This window comes from Myxocyprinus asiaticus, chromosome 26 (genome assembly GCF_019703515.2).
Source record: "Myxocyprinus asiaticus isolate MX2 ecotype Aquarium Trade chromosome 26, UBuf_Myxa_2, whole genome shotgun sequence".
Taxonomy (NCBI): domain Eukaryota; kingdom Metazoa; phylum Chordata; class Actinopteri; order Cypriniformes; family Catostomidae; genus Myxocyprinus; species Myxocyprinus asiaticus.
The window spans coordinates 14198567-14217196 of record NC_059369.1 but is presented as its reverse complement, the minus strand read 5'-3'; the positions used below and the strand labels follow the sequence as shown (position 1 = coordinate 14217196).

Genomic DNA, 18630 nt, shown 5'->3' with positions numbered 1-18630 from the left:
CGGTATATGATAAGGTTTGATGAGAAAAAATCTAATTTATTATTTAGTAAAAACCTTCATTGACTGCTGATCTCCTGTGCGCGTTCATGAGAGCGCACGAGATAAGCAGTTCATGCAGCCCCCACTCGCAAGATGGGATGTTCAAGCAAAAAACTCTGTTGTTGCTACAACTGGAACACCACAGCGATATTCACAACAGAGAACACAACACAGCTGCACACAAACCAGTTAACCAAACTCACAAAACATGTCTGAAGAGTTTGAAGTCAAAAAGGAGAAGCATTTCTATGCTCAGCCTTATTTTTTATGAAACAGAGTACTCAGAAATCCTGGTGTGTGTGCAGCTGTGATCTCTGTTGTGAATATCGCTGTGGTGTTCCGGTTATAGAAGCAGCAATGCAAATTATTGCTTATACGCCCCATTTCATGAGTGTGGTAAGTGGGAACTGCTGCTCTCGTGTAGGACTTAAATGTTTAGTTGACATTAAGGACATTGTCAAGAATAAAAAAACATAAATTTTTCGGTCCATTTCCACTCGGTTGCTTTCGGAAAACAATGCAAGGTGGACACATGCATTTGGCATTTGACATTATTCTAAATAATTTTGAAGTAATTTGGGTAAATATAAGAGGACTATTTTAAAGTCCGTTGTAAGAGCCACACTTCCTTCTGCCAGGTGGTGGTGCTATGACCATGACCCAAAATATTCACATCCATGTGATTAGCCCCCAAGACTAAACATACATCTAAATTTTGATCTAAATCACACATTGCACACAGAAGATATGAGACACTTCCTTTTTCGCCATTAATTTAATGCCTCACCATGGCAACACCATTCAATATATCAAAATTCTGTTCACAATTTAACATCTTCAATATCTTTGCATAATGTGGTGACAGTGTCATGAATCTCCTAGGAGCATTAAAAAGTTCAGAGACTGCAATATTCAAAAAATGGCTGTAGGAGCTAATAACTATAATTATGAAAGTTGTCCGGCTTGATGAGCGCTATACATGTACCATTACTGGTGACTGTAGGTGAAAATGTGGGTGCTACAGAGGCTGTCTTATATGCCCCTTTTAAACTGTCACTGGCCAACAGGTGGGCCATTTGAGTGTGGCTATAAAACAAATGCTTGGTTTTATATCAAAAACTTCCATGTTCACAAACTTGGTATCAAATTAAAGTCTTTATAATAAAGTCTTATGGGGGAATTAAATAACAGGTACATTGAGTGTTTTGTTCATCATATTTATTTTCATTTAAAAGTAACAATTTAAATTGCATCCACTTTATTAACAACAAAGCACTTGTTAATCATGCAATATCTGCCTTTGATCTCATAGCGGCTAATCCACTATGAGAAGTAAGAACTGTCTGACTTGACAGCTCTTATTTCACTCCTCCCCTGACTGCACCAGCCTGCTCTCCCTTTTTTTTAATGCTTTATTATAACATTTCACATGACAGAAGGGGAAAAAAAGAACATATAAATAACTAAGAACAAAGGGATATTAGAATATTCAAGAGCCGTAGATGCAAGGGGTGTCTAAGATGGGTAAAAGTTCAAAGCTCTACAGCAGTCCAGTCTTTGTTGCTTTTGCATTCCTTATACCCCCCAACGTATAAAGTTACTGATAGAGCTCAAAGTAAAATTTCCAAAATGTGGTATCTTCTTTTACCATTTACATTTATGGATATAGTATTTCCTTAACACAATAAATAGGTCAAGGACATAAGATTCTCTTTTCCAAAGGTTTATCATAAAACATTCTTAACTTCCAAAGTAATCTCAATCCCAGTGATCTCCTGCACCAACCTGCTCTCATCTACTTTCGAGGCGAGGCATTTGACATCTCAAACGAGCCTAACGCGAGTGTCCACTGATGAAAATGGACTCTAAAACATCGAAAATATGGGGTAACTGGGGAAAACACAACTGATCCTCTATTTTTATGTTATCATGTATTCAAAAATGTCTAATTTCAATAAAATATTGATACTAATTAATTTTTTTGCTATCAAAATAGGCATCTCCCCTATTCTGTGGACTCTTCCGAGTATTTTGAGCTCACCCACACCTTGATCTGTGATTCACAGCCAGAGCTCTCATTCAACACAGATCAGACACACTGTGGCATTACCAAATGCACATTGGCTTTTTACCTAGATCAATCCAGCCAATAAATCTCTAGTAGTGGTTTGACTGGCAGGTCATGTAGGCAACAGTGTGAGGTTTCCATAGTTACATGGGCTGGCCTTTCTCAGTTTCTTTTGAGCGATCCAGAGGAATTATCTTGTATAATTTATGGCAGAAAAAATATAGTATTTTTGTTGAAAATGGTTACTGGTTCCAACTGCTAACAGCACTTACACTGTAAAAGGGCTGGGCGATATGGACCAAAATTCATATCTCTGTATTTTTAGGCTGAATGGCGATGCATGATATATATCTCGGTATTTTCTACAAAGTGAGCTAAATGTTTCAGTTGTGACTTTTCGGGTTGCAGCAGCACAAAGTTTAACACACTCTTCGTACTGCAGTTTATGGCGCTTTTGTAAATGGTGGAAGAGATCTGAAGTGCTTCCATTTTTGGATGCAACCGGTTTATGGCATTCCCTACAGATGATATGCAGGGCTCGACATTAAGCATTGTGATGTGCTTGTCCTTCGGACAAGTATATTGGTCTTTCACTTGTCCGAGTAAAAAGTTACTTGTCCAGAGAGAAAAAAAAAAAGTACATGTATTGGTTTCATGCTCAAGTAACATGTCAGAGTTTCTGTTGCATGTTTTCTAAAATTACGATCAACTAGATTATCTGGGACAGAAATGTAAACTGCTCTGGGTAGAGGTTATTTTATGTTACATGTACGCACAGTAGTCAAATAAAGGAAAGTCTCCATCACCATCATTTACAGCAGGGGTGCTCACACTTCTAAGGAATGAGATCTACTTTTCCATCATGTTACTGCAGCAAGATACCATACAGAATATATATATTTATCAAAATACCAAAATTTTAGTAGTCTTTATTGAAATGTGATGATATTCTATATCAGCTTCAATACCACAACAAACAATTGCCTAACAATAATTAACTTAGTTATAAAATAATTAAGTTCTCAAGTTATTATTTAATAGTAAACAGTCAGTAATAAAATAAAACAAAAACAATGAATAAAAAAAAAAACCCCACTATAAACCAAACAAAAATACAAATTAAGAAAACATTAACAGTATCAAGTTTTAAATTAAACATTCAGAATGATCTTGACATAAAATCACTAATGATCTTCCCTGTATGAATAATACTTTAATACTTTTATACTATAGTTATACTAGTCAAGTTATCCAGACAAGAGCAGTGAGTGGTTTTGTTGTTTTCTTGTTATTGTTGTTTGATTAATATTAAAGCTACACTATGTAACTTTTTTGTTAAAAAATAACAAAATGTTATTAATTAGAGTGTGCAACAAAAATCCATCTTCCAAACCATGTTTTTACCCAAATACTCTTTGATAAACCTATAATAGTTATTTATATTTTAGAGCTGTCGGGACAGATTTTACGGGAAATTGCATACATAGGTAATTTGCCCGTGCGTGTTGACGTCATATCCGTATACAGAGAAAATAAGCTCCAGCTACTGTAATGCGTGTGTGGCAGTAGCGTGAATCTGAAAGTTTGTTGTCACAACTAACGATAAACATTTACCATGGATCATTCAAAATGACAAACCACCGGGGAATCACCGGTTTTAAAACCAAGAAACCCCAAACAAAGCAGAGTGTACAAGTGAAAAGGGAAAGTGACAGAGTCCATAATAAAACCCGAATCAACTTGGCTTTTCAGAGGTGGCGACAACTCTTGAGATCTGAAAGGAGGTAAAAGTGACCCAGAGATGTCTTTTTTTCTTACTCAACAGGTAAGATATTTTATTGATATGGTTTATGTATAGATGTGTAATCACACACACATGTCTGTGTTTGTGTTGTGAAATACAATAATTATACTGTAATCAGTGCAGAACTTTTCACTTGCTAGCACACGTGTGTATTTTTCTTTATAACAGCAACAATTGATATAAATAATTGTCCAAGGCTTGCCAAGGACATGTGAGTCTTAAACTGATGTTGACCACTGGTTGGTAACAATGACAATCAATAAATTAGTTACTATCGTGGTCTATTTGGCCAGAATATCCTGCAGTTATAAAAACTTTACAACGTTTGACCTTATCAAACTTATTAAGTCTAATGTTAACAAACGTTTCCTAACTTCTGTAACATCACTTATTTCAAAACATCAATGTTTCCAGTAAGTCAAAACAACAGCATAAGATATTGCATGTTTTCAGATAACTGTCTTTTCCTTTCTTTTGTTATTTATTTGTCCATTCGCTCTGATAAGATGTCCTGTATCCAGTGTACACTGGTGCCTTGAACCACATTCATACGCATAGAGGAGCAGAGCCGAAGCACAACTTACATCATCAAACCACTGTTCTTCCGTTAAGACGCATGCAGTTTTTATTTTTAAACACAGGCATTTTGGCAGATTTTTTAAATGTATTTAACCGTTTAGGTGTGAGCATTCTCGGAACACACGTACATGTGAGGCATTTTCACACCTGGCTCGTTTGGAGCATTTGTTTCGGAACCTGGGGCCGGATTCACAAAAATGTTCTTAAGATAAAAATTACGAAAGTTCTTAGGATAAATTATAAGAAGTTCGTAAGAATGTTCCTAAGTGCAATTCTAGAAAAATTCTTAAGTTCTCAAATATTTTCTGAAGAGCATCTGAATTTTTTTCTTAAGAATAAAAAGACAGGCTTTGATGTTGTCTGATCAGCCTGCTAATGGAGTTGCCTTGTCTAATAGCCTACAACAAATATACTTCAATTTATTTATCAATTAACCTTTTTTTTTTTTTTTTTAAGTAGCAAGCACCTCGCAATAATTTTTTTGAATGTAAAGTGTGTGAGATATGTTAGTTTAACAACATTAACCGTCAAATGAGAATTTACTTGCTGCTAACCATTTGATAATTTGACATGGAGGAAAAGACACAAAAACTTCAGTAGACAAGAGCTGGATGTTCTTGTTGAGGAAATTACTGCAAGGAAAATTTTCTCCTTGGGAAGCTTGATAATAATATCACGTTGGAAAGTACGAGACAGGTAAATGGGAAAAGGTGGTGGAGGCTGTCTCCGCTGTGCCCAACTCCGATAGGGATGTGGATGGGGGGTGAAAAAGAAAGTCTCAGGTTTCTAATGTTATAATTATTATGTTTCTATGAACTCTAAAGATCGTGGAGAGAGCGCGCTATATGTAGTGCATCCGTTTCAATTAGCATGATTGGTCACCACATTAAGCTTCAAAACAACATTTATTGTTTGAATTTGGTGATAACATTAACATGGTTTACAAGCTGAAAATAAAAATATAATTAAACAAAACAGTCAAAAACTTTTTTTGGTCTAAAATAACCTTTCTACGTAAACAGCCCACTGCAACTTCAGACTCAATATGAAAAACCCAGTAAATTCATTAAACATCTTACCTTTTAGAATTTAAGACAACTGTGAGGTTATCCTAACTTTTAAGATGTTATTTACGATGATATTTAAGAAAAAAAAAAAATTCAGAATTTGAATGCTTACGCTTTTTTTTATTTATTTTTTTAATGTTTTTTATTAACAATTTTTTCTTGATTCCATACACATATTTAAACAAACAGCACAAGAATACACGGAATCAACTTATGTACTTTTGTCCACACTAAATGCACGATAACGGGATGTGTCTTTACTTCTCTGGGCAGCTTGGTAGAAAGACTTTGCAATGGCAAGATAGGGGCAAATACCTCCTGTTCAATAAATAAAGAGCCAGGGAGGTTAACAAGGGCACTCTCAGGTGGAAGCGACCAATGTGCCAAATGTCTGAGACAAAAGCATAATAGTAAAACAAAATCTTGGGGAGACCTAACCCACTTTGACAATTGGCCTATGTAACTTACTGGAATGCAACCAAGGGTGTTTACCATTCCAAATAAAGACTAAGCTATACCATCAAATTGTTTAAAATAAAAGAGGGGAACTTCAACAGGGAGAGAACCGTAGGTAGTTGAATTTTGGAATATAATTCATTTTTATAACATGAACCTTCCCAGTCATAGATTAATGTTGTGAAGCCCACCTGTCCACATCACTCAAACCTTTGTATTAAAGGGTCAAAATTAACTCTTAACTAAATCAATTTGCTGGAAATAAAATGCCCAAATACTTGTTTGGGCCACTGAAGGCGCCTGGTTAAAAAGCCGTTACAGGGCTGTACGCTGTTAGCCAAAGCTTCGGATTTAGACCAATTAACCCTTTATCCTGAGAACTTAGAAAAGGAATTAATAATTCTGTGGAGGCAAGGCATAGATCTAATGGGGTCGGAGACGAATAATAAAATATCATCTGCATAGAGCAAAGCTTTTGCGCCATTCCTCCCGCCATCACCCCTGGAAAATCATCTTCCTTGCTTATCGTGGCTGCTAATGGTTCCAGGGCAAGACAGAACAATAATGGGGAAAGAGGGCAACCCTGCCGGGTGCCCCTATCCAAAGTAAAATAATCTGATATTAATCCATTAGTTTGTACCGCCTCCACTGTGTGTCTATAAAGTAACTCAATCCAACCCGTACATTTCCAAAATCTTAAAAAGATAATCCCATTCTACCATATCAAATGCTCTTTCGGCGTCAAGTGAGATGGCAACGACCGGAGTCTGATCATTCGCCACTGATCACATGATATTGATGAAACGCCTATTGTTATCAGAAGAGTTACGGCCCCGAATAAACCCCACCTGATCTATATGTATAAGAGATGTCATAACTTAATCGGTTAGCCAAAATTTTTGACAATATTTTAACGCCTAGCTGGATCAGGGAAATTGGAGAATAACTCTTACACTCACTTGGATCTTTGTCCTTTTTAAGAATCAGACTGATCTGGGTTTGTGTCATGGTTGGCGAAAGCTTTCCATTCTTTAATGATTCTGTATGAACTTCTAACAAAAGTGGAGCCAGTTCTGTAGCATAAATCTAAAAAATTCAGCAGCAAAGCCGTCTGGCCCACGGAATAACCTGGAATAACACTGTCCCGAAGATGTGTTATTCCATGAAACAAACTCCAGCCACTAGGTGGAACCAGCACAAAAAGAAACAAAAAAAAGGTGCTCAGCTTCCTCGGATAGTCAAGTGAATGTTTAATGAGTCACGCCCACTCGGCTGTTACATGAGTGCAACAACTGACCTAATCACTCCAATGTCGTGCAAGGAATATTCCACAAAACTAACTCCAGCCAGTAGGATGCATAAGCACAAAAAATGTGCAGATTCATCCACAAATTGTTATTCCACCAAACAAACTCCAGTCACTAGACGGAACCAGCACAAAAAGAAACAAAAAAGGCGCCCAGTTCCTCGAACAGTCAAGTGAATGTTCAGTGAGTCAGGCCCACTCGGCTGCAACATGAGAACCACAAATAACTTAGTCATTGACTTTATGAAGTACATTGCTTGCTGTGGGCATGTAAACATTTTGTGGCCATCCTTAGTATCTATTCTCAATTTGGCCAGGAACATCAGAGCAAAAGCAACCTTCCGTTGATGTAAGAGTTTCTTGCATTCCTTGAATCAATCACATTTACCTCTTGTCGAATTCGCAACATCTGGGAACAAGAAAATGCTGTGGTTCTTCCAAGAAAGCATCACTTAACTCCTCGCCTACCACGAGATCTTTATCGGATGATCTCAGAAATTTGGCCAGAATTGATCAGGGCCTGTCTTCCTCAGCGGCTCACCAAGCCGGGACCCTTTGAGCTTGCTCGATTTCCAGCTTATGGCCTGTTATGTGGAGCAGACTCAGAAAGAACCCATCCAGAAATGTAACCATATCAGTGAATTTCGTCTCCATTGCAGTGATCGATCAACGTATTACAGCAAGATCCTCCAAGTCAGCAATGACCTTCATCAGCATCACCGACATGTTCAACAGTTGACGCTAAATCTCTTTCACCTCACTGGCCAAATTGAGTCCCGGGCTTACGGCTTGCCGCTCAGGGGCTTCAGCTTGAGCACGTAAGTGTCTTTTAATGTCTCCAGAGCCTGAGGATTTTGAATTCTTTGACATATTGTCTTCATAGAACAGTTAAGGATCAGGATGTATCAAATCTCACCGGTTTATGACATGAAAAGTATTAAAACTAGCAAAGTGCGCAGAGCTCGCCGTTCACACGTCCGAACCTCGCATGGCGTCACGTGACCTCTTAAGTTTTTTCTTAAGAACAATCTTAAGTACAAAGATAAGAACTTTCTTAAGAAGTTTATTCAGGAATACAAAATATTCTTAACTTTTTTCTTAAGTTACAAATTAAGAAGAAAATAGTAATTAAGAAATTTCTTCTTAAGAACGTTTCATGAATCCGGCCCCGGCGCGTTTTCTACCTCGGTTCATTTAGGCATATATGAACACGGCATTAGCACTCAGATCCACACCAAAACAATCTGTCCGAGACCTCCTGAACGAGGTTGTCTCAGACCGATTGCAAACTAACTCTGGAGCAGTTCGCTTGTGATGAGAATGCAAACCGACCCAATGGACCAACGAACCAAATAATATCCCTATAAAAACCATGAGAATACTTCATGGATCTGCGGAGAAGAAATTTATAGGTCAGAACGTCACTGTAATTCATAATCAAAACGTGGATAAAGCCTTTTGGCGACTATATATTAGACATAATTGTACATTTTAAAATAGCAGTTATTTCATAATTCCTGCGGTAAATAGTACAATCGCTTCTTTCTTTTGGATATAGCGGCAAAACAAACACAGTAGGACAGTGTAACACTTTTCAGTGGAAAGGAGGAGGCGAGAAGCGAGGTTTCCCGGTTCAGGTAGGTGTTTAATTTATCCACCCTGATGCTTACAGTTTCACAAACTCAATAGCTTCACAGGCAAATATTTACTTAAACACTTTAACTTCATTACATAATCATCACAATAGCTTGTAGCACCGTGGCCTTCCTTGTGCCAGTCTCTCTCTCCTGTCTGCTGGCGGTGTGGCTCTTTTATGCCGCTCTCCCCGTGCTCACTGAAATTAGAGACAGGTGTTAGACATAATCTAGCTCAGGTGTAAGCACCCTTATCACTTTCTCTCTCTCCGGAGAGATGCTTGACCACGCCCCCACTGCCACAGACAGGCGTTAGCAACTTTATGACTGTACGTGGCATCACTCATTCTGTGTGTTTGTGTGCGTGCATGGGAGAGAGAGAGCTCCATGTCTATGAGAACAGGCACTTTTCAATATAAAAATAATGCAAAAGCAGCTAACGACAGATATAAAGGGAGAGTTGCACAGAGAATTTGAGATTGGAGGGATGCAAACACTGGGACGGCTTTACGGAAGAAACGGGTTGTGTAATGCAGCATCAAACTATATCAATACAAACGGTATTGTCTCATCCTATATCTCGTTTGAAAATATATCGATATACCTTAAAAAGTCAATATACCACCTAGCCCTACATTGTAACCAGTTATTTTAGAAGTTATTATAATATTTCTAATCTTGTAAATGTCTTATATAAGGTTGTGCAATAAAATATTGTCACTTCACATGTGGCTTGAGAAGTCTTTCTAACATTAGTTTTGTTTAGATCCCTAAATTTATATCTACTGTCCCACCTTTATGGCATTATATGAAAAAGACTTGTCCTGTCCTTAGAACAAGCTTTCGTATAAATGATCTTTTTGTTTTATTGTTCTCAAATTCATATTGTGTTTAAGGCCAATTCCTGCTGAGTTGGTCTTTTGGGAATCATTCACCAATGGAGCTTGGCTGTCCCCTATTGGACATTTCTGGTACTGTGTCTGAGCACAGTGCCACTCGTCCTAAAATTTAGAACAGAACTGGCTTTGATTTTCTAGTATTTTTACATTCCAGTTGATATTTTTATTACATTTTATTTATATAAAAAATAAAACGTTTGTGCAGTACATTTTCATTTCAATAAACTTAAACTTCTAAAGCTTTTTTTATTTCACTTTAAAAACTGCTTTCACTTTCACAATTTCACTTGCACTGCAATGGCAACAGTATTTAAGATATCAAATATCCCTTTACAATTTTACATCAGCAGTGTCAACATTATTGTAAAGAATTTTGGAGCTGTAAGGCTGGCACCAGGATGTCTACACCCAAAAGGCACCATTTCCGGTAAATGTCAAATAACTCTGCGAGAGCCAATGTCATAAAACTCTCACACAGAAGAGCAGCTCCACCTGAGACAACACACCCTACTGAGTAAGGACCATAAAACACAAATCTCACTCACATCTACTTCCTCTCTTCCATACCTCACACCTCAGGACACTTTAGAGTCACCAAAAACTAAGTTATGGCTTATCCTGTTGTGTAATATAAAAAGTTTTCTGATCAAACATGTTTGGTATCATTCAAGAGGTCTCAGTGCAACTGGTAAAATGGTCTCATTCCCTTTCAGCAAGGTCAAATCACAAGATTTAAGAACTTAGTAAAATACTGTATTCTATCTGGGGCATGCCCCTCCAGGTCTCTCACAGGAACCATATGCTTTATGCAGATTAGGTGTATTCTTTGTAAACATCAAACGACCTACTCAATTACAAGTTTCAAAGGTCTACTTACAACCCCCTAAATTGTAAACCAAATCCTGAATAACATCAAACAAACACATCTGAAATAACAATAGAATTGTTTGGTACTTAAGGAGAAATGGCAAAGGAGACAGGGAATCTGTAGTAAGATCTCCCGCACAATTGCTGTGTGTAGTTTTCTCTACCAGGTATGCAATTCTTATCTCTTATGTTTTGATAAATGTTTGAATTTGACTTATTATTGTCTAATTGGAATTGATGAATGTATTATTTTACCTGGTAAATAAATTGTTACATTTGAGTTTATTCAGATTTACTCTGAAATTATTGTCTTTAGTAGATTACGTTAAATCCATGTTTCCGCAAATCTACGATCAGGTTAGTAGCAGACTAAAGCTCAGTTCTGAGTGGAGCATGGGGTACATTAGAGCTCAGACTAACAAACTGGCATTAGTTCAAGTGTACTTAGAGAGTACAGGCTTGATATGGAATTTCCGTTTAGGACAACATGAAGTTGATCGACCAACCTAAATAGGGTGAACTCTAAACCTCTGGTTATTGTAATATTTTTCTACCTAAGTGTACATAGGAAACTATGGCATGATTATATATAGCTATTTTAACTTAGGTATTGTTGGTCTATCTTTGTACATTTTAGCAGTCATGACCTCTGAGTAGAAATAATGTTACTGTAAGTGTCTACTAATTGGACTAAACAAAATACTTTTAGATAAGAGCAAGCATGAGCAGCCATCTAAATAGTATTTAGTCAATTACCTCTGTCTAATGGCCAAGACTGGCGTCTTTGTGATCGTGAGATCCGTGTACACGGCCGGCGCGAGACTTTCTAAGCGACATAGGAATCCGAATGAATGAGTACAACATAAAATAAAGAGTTAAATACGATGATCAAATGTTAAACCAAATTTAATGATAATAATTAAGATTGGAACATTAATATATCCTTGGAAACTTTTATAATTGGAGTCAGATAAAATAAACAGGACCGAAATCAATCGGAACGAAATAACAAACTTAATGCACACGATAAGACAGAATGCGCAGGAGACCTTCAGCCACGCCATTGGATGCCGTCCTTGGGCCTTTGGGTGGCCTCCCCCTTACAGAGCAATTCATGTAAACATAAGAGGGCTATTTCAATGTCTGTTAAAATTGCCTTACTTCTTGCTGCCAGTTGGTGGCGCTATGGCCGTGGCCCATAATTGCCGCATAAATGTGATCAGCCCCCATTACCATATATAGAGCTGACTTTTCATCATAATCATACAATGCACACAGAAGTTATAAGGAACTTCCCGTTTCACATTTTTGCCCTTAATTTATTGCCTTGCCATGGTGACACCGTTCGATATATCAAAAATCCGTTTAAAAATCCAATTTAGTATCTTCAATGTCTTGGCATAATATTGCCTAAATTTGGTGACATTCACATGAATCCCCTAGATGGAGTATTAAAAATGTCAGGGCCTGCAATTTTCAAAAAATGCACATTCAATCGAAAATGGCCAACTTCCTGTTGGGCAGAGCTAATGACTAATTTTGAAAGTTGTTGATGAGGACAATATATGTAGCAAGTTTGGTGACTGTAGAAGAAACGGACCCCACCACTTTTGTCAAAAGGTGGCGCTACAGAGCTCCCCAGCCACGCCCGTAAATTAACTTTTGCCGAAGCCTAATGGCTGACAACTCTGATGTGTGTGCAAAATATCATGAAAATTCAAGCATGCCAAATACCTCAAAAACATGTGAATATACATAAAAAGGAATAATGACGTTTAATGAGTTGCCATGGCAACACTATTTAAGATATCAAGAATCATTTCAGAATTTTAAATCTGCACTGTCTTGACATTATTCTAAAAATAAATTTAGCAATTAAGGTAAACATAAGAGGGATATTTCAAGGTCTGTTTAATGTGCCACACTTTCTTCCCCCAGTTGATGGCGCTACGACCGTGACCCACAATAGTCACATCAAAGTGATCAGCCCGCAAGGCCAAACATATAGCTCAATTTTGATGTAAATCACACGATGCACACATGAAGATAGGAGACACGTCCTGTGTCCCATTTTTTTATGTTAATTTGTCATGTTGCCATGGCAACACCGTCCGATATATAAAAAATAAATTTAGCATCAGTAATGTCTTGGCATGATGTCTCCCACATTTGGTACCTGTAACATGAAATCCCTAGGAGAAGTATTTCAAATTCCAGAGCATGCATTTTTCAAACAATCCGAAATGGCCAACTTCCTGTTGGGCAGAACTTATGACTGTCAGCACAAAAGTTGTCCGGCTTGATGAGATCTATATGTGTACAAAGTTTGGTGACTGTAGCTCAAAAGGTATGTGCTACAGAGCCCCACGAACATGCCCATCTTCTAGGTGGTGCTACAGAGCCCCCCCTGCACGCCCACCCTGCAACTTTGCCTAGCCCTTATGGCTGACGACTCTGATGTGTGTGCAAACTTTCAAGAGTCTTCACACATATTAAGTACCGAAAACCTTGAAAAGAAGAAGAATCTTTAGAAGAACAATAGGGCCTCCGCACTTTCAGTGCTTGGGCCCTAAAATACACAAACACACGTAAATATATACATTTTCATGATATTTTCTCTGAAAACAAGTCTAAATATATTTTACAGTATGTTCCTTTTAGTTAAATGCATATTGTTTTATTAATTGTTTTAGATATTTTTAAATAGAAAAATATCTGCACTGAACACTTTTTGCACTTTGTGGCCTCTTAATAAATTCCTGAATATTTTTTATATGGACATTGACACAGCCTTCTCTCTCCTTGGATTATATTAAATTTTTTGAGTTTACGCACCAAAGCTACTTGGATATAGAAGTTTTTTTCAGTATTTGGTGCTGATGTTTTTTCAGCTTTTTTCTGCTGTTTGTTTACTAAATGGAAAACAAGACACAAACACTCGATAATAATGTTATTTTTTGCAATGATTTGTTTTCACTGAATTAAACTTGAACACTATCAAGTATTTTAGATTGTATTCTGTATTTTCATATTGCATATATAAATATATTGTATCTTACAGAGATGTATGTTTTTTTTTTTTTTTTTATGTTCAGTAACTTGTTAAAAATGCCCACGTTTTTTTAGAAAACTCCACTGAAATAAAATTTTACTACTACGTTACTACTACGTTAAATACAGCCTCTTAACTCCAGGCATAACCTGAATTGTCGATAAAAAGTTCATGATTTATCACTGCAATAATCGGCCAAATAGTCGATTAATCATTCTAATAACTGTAGGATTCGTGGATTATCAAAATAGTTTTAAATAGTTTAATTAGTTGCAGACTCTCGTGCACTCTCATGAACGTGCACATGAGAGCAACAGCCGGTCAAAACTTTCACTAAATAATAAATTAGATTTTGCTGTTTCTCACCAAATCATAATGTATGCCTTCAGAAAGGCACAAGTCGCATTTATTTATTTAAAGCTGAAGAGTAACTTCTGCACCACTGGCGCAGCAACAAATCTAGTGAACTTCCTGAAACTTTGTTTCCTAGAATTCCTCATGAACAGTCAATAAATAAAGAATAAAAAAATAGATACCAACCTCCTTGTTCTGCTGTATCTTCAATTTTATTGCTGCGTGCTTTTGCACAACCCATGTCTTTACTTTCCCATTTAATAAAATCTTTATAAACTTGAATGAACCCTTTAATAAACATCTTGTCAATACTGCGTAACACGGATTTCATCTGCTACACATGGAGTTATTCCTGCTTGTTTGGAAGCGCGTCTTCGTCACGTTTAGGAGGATTTTTCCTCTTCCTCTTCTGTGAGGTTTCTGACGGATGGAGCGTTTACGAGGATGAGAATATAATCGGCATTTATAGATCTGACACTCGCACACATCTACTATACAGTAAATATAGGTACCGCGTTGTTAGATTGTCTTGTAAAGCTGATTTCCATTGTCTGATGTTCCTGCTTTATATGTCCTGATTGCGACAAAGGGTTATGTTGCTCGAGCCTCGGTAGATGACGTATACAGAAACAGAAGAGCAATACTAGAAATTATCTGTAATGTATGAATCTCGACTACTTTCTGCTTTTATTTGTTTAAAAGTTAACGTTTACCATTAGGCTAACTGTGTATCTCCCCAGGAGCCGCCATGTATGTGTGACGTCACACAAAAGGGATAAGCCGTGACGTCAGTTTGTAGGCGTTGCCATTGGTTCCCTTTGGACTTTCCTATGGGTTTTATAATTGCAGTTTTGGATTTATGAGTAAAATAAGGTCTGTGGTAAACATTACGTGAAGACACGTGGACGTTTTTTTCTACTATATAAATTACACACAGTCATATCTTAAACATGAATTTTGAAGCTGCATTGCAGCAAAATACTTCAATGATGGTATATGCTTCCATTGAAGCCATCAGTCTGCGTTATTACAACTTTGTTGTTTAAAATAGTGTTTAATAGTGAAATTCATGGTAAACAACTACATTACCCATGATCCAGCAAAGAAAGCTTCACCAATCAGAGAACCGCGGGCAACAAAGCCTGCGGAACGTGCCTCAGAGTGACCACCCACTCTCATGATGCACTGTAAAGGTCATAATCCAGTCGGTGTTTCTTCACCCTTAAACGACTTGTATATTCACAGATTTCAGTAGCTACACATGAAGTTATTCCTGCTTGTTTGGAAGCATGTCTTCATTACGTTTAGGATTATTCCTCATCCTCTTCTGTGAGGTTACTGAAGGATGGAGGGTTTATGAGGATGTGAATATAACCGACATTTACCAAACTGAAACTCGCATACATTTACCACATGCTAAAAATGGGTACCGTGCTGTTTATCTTCTCCCCGGTGCTGCCATGTTTATGTGACTTCATACATATTCGGCAACACATAATGTTGGTTTAACCTGTGGAAAACAAATCCCAGTTACCATAGTGACCCATTCATTTCCAGAGCAGGGGAAATAAACAGAAATCTCCCACTGAAATTTCTTTTCTTTTCTTTTTAGCAAAGAATTTGAGTCTGTTCTTTGTGCTACAAATTAAGCAAAACGTTCAGACCTGTTTTTCACCAGTCAACTGAAGAAAAGAAACTAAAAGAAAACTGTTAATTCAGTGACAAAATGATTAGAGATGTGGAAGCACATAAATAAACATGTGTTTGTCTCCAGCAGACTTTAATTGGCATTTTAAATAGGTAATTAGTAAATAATATAAGTGAATGTCAGAAAATTACTCACTCACACAAATGATTCACTCCAATAAACCACAGGTACTACAGCAGCACTCTGACCACTGTGGTGTTTTCCACACACTTTTATTTAAGTTATAAGTAACTTTAATTGACATTTAACATTGTTATCTCATAGTGCAGGGGTACTCAATAGGCGACTGAAGGACATTTCAGTCCGGACCGAGCTCTAAATCTTTGTGCTAGTTATCTGACACCTGGCTAAGTGATTGTATAAGCATATGTGTATGCGCGCAGAGTGGGAATAAAGCGCTTTCAGCGCTGCTTTAGTGGGAATCTGTACTGCATTATTCCCGCTATGCGTGCGTTGTCTCTCTCCCCGGTATAGACATAAGGCGCCGCATAAAGCTAATTTACTGTACGTACGAGTTGCAAGTGTGGTTATTTTAACATCAAATACGTTAACGTGGTACCTTTAGACTATAACGTTTTGTGTGTGTGTGTTTACGTCTAAATTTAGCTTTATTAATCAGCATGTTACAAGCCTTTCATAATAAACAAACAGATTTTTGTTCTAATTTTGTGAAAATTAGATTTCATCATGGATGGCTTGGAAAGCCTATTTACACTTACTATGCAAACAGTATTTTAATGCATCACTGTTGTTATGTATATTGTCTGTTTGTTATTAATAGATTCTCACTTTAAGGAAAATATAAAAATGGTCCATTCAGACTTTTACATTTTTATAAAGTTCTCTCAGGGGATATCCCTGAACCCCCATACAATGTTTTTTTATCTGTCAAAAGGCCTCTTGTGTATTTAAACACAAAAACTGTACTGCTGTCATTCAGCTTCAAAACGATCTGTTGACCTTATCTTTTAATATTCATATCCAAGTGCCCTTGACTGATGAACTCTTGATGAAATAGTTTAATATTTTGCTAGAAAAGATCTCTCAGACCCCACTACTTTGGCTGTCTCTGGCCCCCAATGTCCTCATCCCTGCCCAGTTTTGAAGAGACTATCTTGACTGTTTAGGAATATATATATATATATATATATATATATATATATATATATATATATATATATATATATATATATATATATATATATATATAAATAATGTTTTTTTTTTTTTTTTTTTACAAAGTAATATTTCTGCCAACGTGGCAAGTTATAAAAACTATAATAAATAAATAAATAAATAAAAAAGATACATAATTTCCTAGCCATATAACTACTGACACCATGTAAGCTACATATTGTTATCCGGACCTTTGCTGGGAAGAAAATGTAGAGACCGGACCTTTGAGTACCCCTGTCATAGTGTATAGCTATTCAGATTAAAATTTTGTTCATTTGCATTTAATGAATATTGTCTGCATTCACTCAAATCTTACAAGCGTCACTGGCTAGTTGACTACTCATTATAATTCATAATAATACCAGATAAATACCAATAAATCCTATCAGATTTCTGATGCAGAGGTGCAAAGAAAGGTTCATGACAAGTTTGTAGTCTGCACAAGGGCGTAAATTTGGCTTGAACATGTGTGTGTCAGTAACGTATTCTAAATACTTTGGATTACTTCTTCAGCACTGGTAGATTTTTTCACTTGTTTTGACTATAAAAACTCTGCCAGTACAGTAAGACAAAATACACATGTTAAAAATACATTCTCTGAAAAACATAAATATCTTATGCAGTGTTGTTTCTAAACAAGATAAATCAAATTGATCTTGTTTTAAGGATTTTTAGATATTTTTACAGGAAAACAATAAAAAAAATATTATCCAGAATATGATTTTTGCCCTAATATCAAAGGTCTTACTAGAAAAAAAGAAATTATGATCCAGCGTGAATTTTCTTGATAAAAAAATATGATCGTGTCTGGTAACGTGCATGTAAAATGGCTAGAAATAGCATTTTAGCTTAGCGTAAAGCTGACAATTTACACAAGTTTATTTCTATTTCTTCTGCTCCAAACTTACTTCAAACTTACTTCTCTGTCTGCTTGTATGAATGTAACACATCATAAGAAAGTGTTTCACCGCTGTTCAAATGCACTTTGGATCGCATCATTTATATGTATAAATGTTTTCCATCTGAAAGGACTAAATATTAAATGAAACAAATGACAATAAAATGCAAAGTAATCTCTTCAGTAATCAAAATACTTTTTGAATGTAACTGTATTCTAATTACCAATGATTTAAATTGTAACTGTAGTGGAATACAGTTACTTATATTTTGTATTTTAAATACGTATTCCCGTTACATGTATTCCCTTACTCCCCAGCCCTGCACATCACACTATAACACGTGAGCACTGTAAAACAGTATCATGGTGCTTTTACTCAGACAGACAGCACAACAACACTTATTGCTATTCTAATGTCCCATCCATAAAAGAAAAGCATACAAATAAACAGCATTTCAAAGCAATAACATACCCTTGTTAGATTCAGGTGCTTTACTCTCTCTCTCTCTCACTAAAGTAACATTTTTGAAAATATTAATTATATTGTCATGTCTACTCATACAAGTTACAGATAATGGTGTTTAAAACATATACGGCGTTCTATAGAAATTGTGAATAATGTATATATATATATATATTATTATTATTATTTTTTTTTTGTCTAAAAGTTACCAAAGCATCTGCCACTGCAATTGTAGACTCACCTTGCAGAAGTCCCATGAG

The 18630-nt window shown here is 36.5% G+C and overlaps 1 protein-coding gene across 3 annotated transcripts in view; it reads right to left on the bottom strand.

Annotated features, from left to right (window-relative positions):
• The window catches only part of LOC127416959 (gastrula zinc finger protein XlCGF52.1-like), a 38179-nt gene extending 23298 nt beyond the window's left edge, over positions 1 to 14881 (bottom strand). The window contains exons 1-2 of one of the 3 annotated variants that reach the window (XM_051656601.1): positions 14638 to 14881; positions 14312 to 14545 (exon numbers count right to left, since the gene is read on the bottom strand). In XM_051656601.1, the coding sequence (XP_051512561.1) occupies positions 14312 to 14456 (145 nt within the window). In that variant the 5' untranslated portion in view covers positions 14457 to 14545; positions 14638 to 14881. Of the gene's footprint in view, positions 1 to 1219; positions 9154 to 14311 lie in introns of those variants that run through there. The other 2 variants (XR_007893209.1, XM_051656598.1) reach the window with 2 other exon arrangements.
• Positions 14882 to 18630: the final 3749 nt, after the last annotated feature.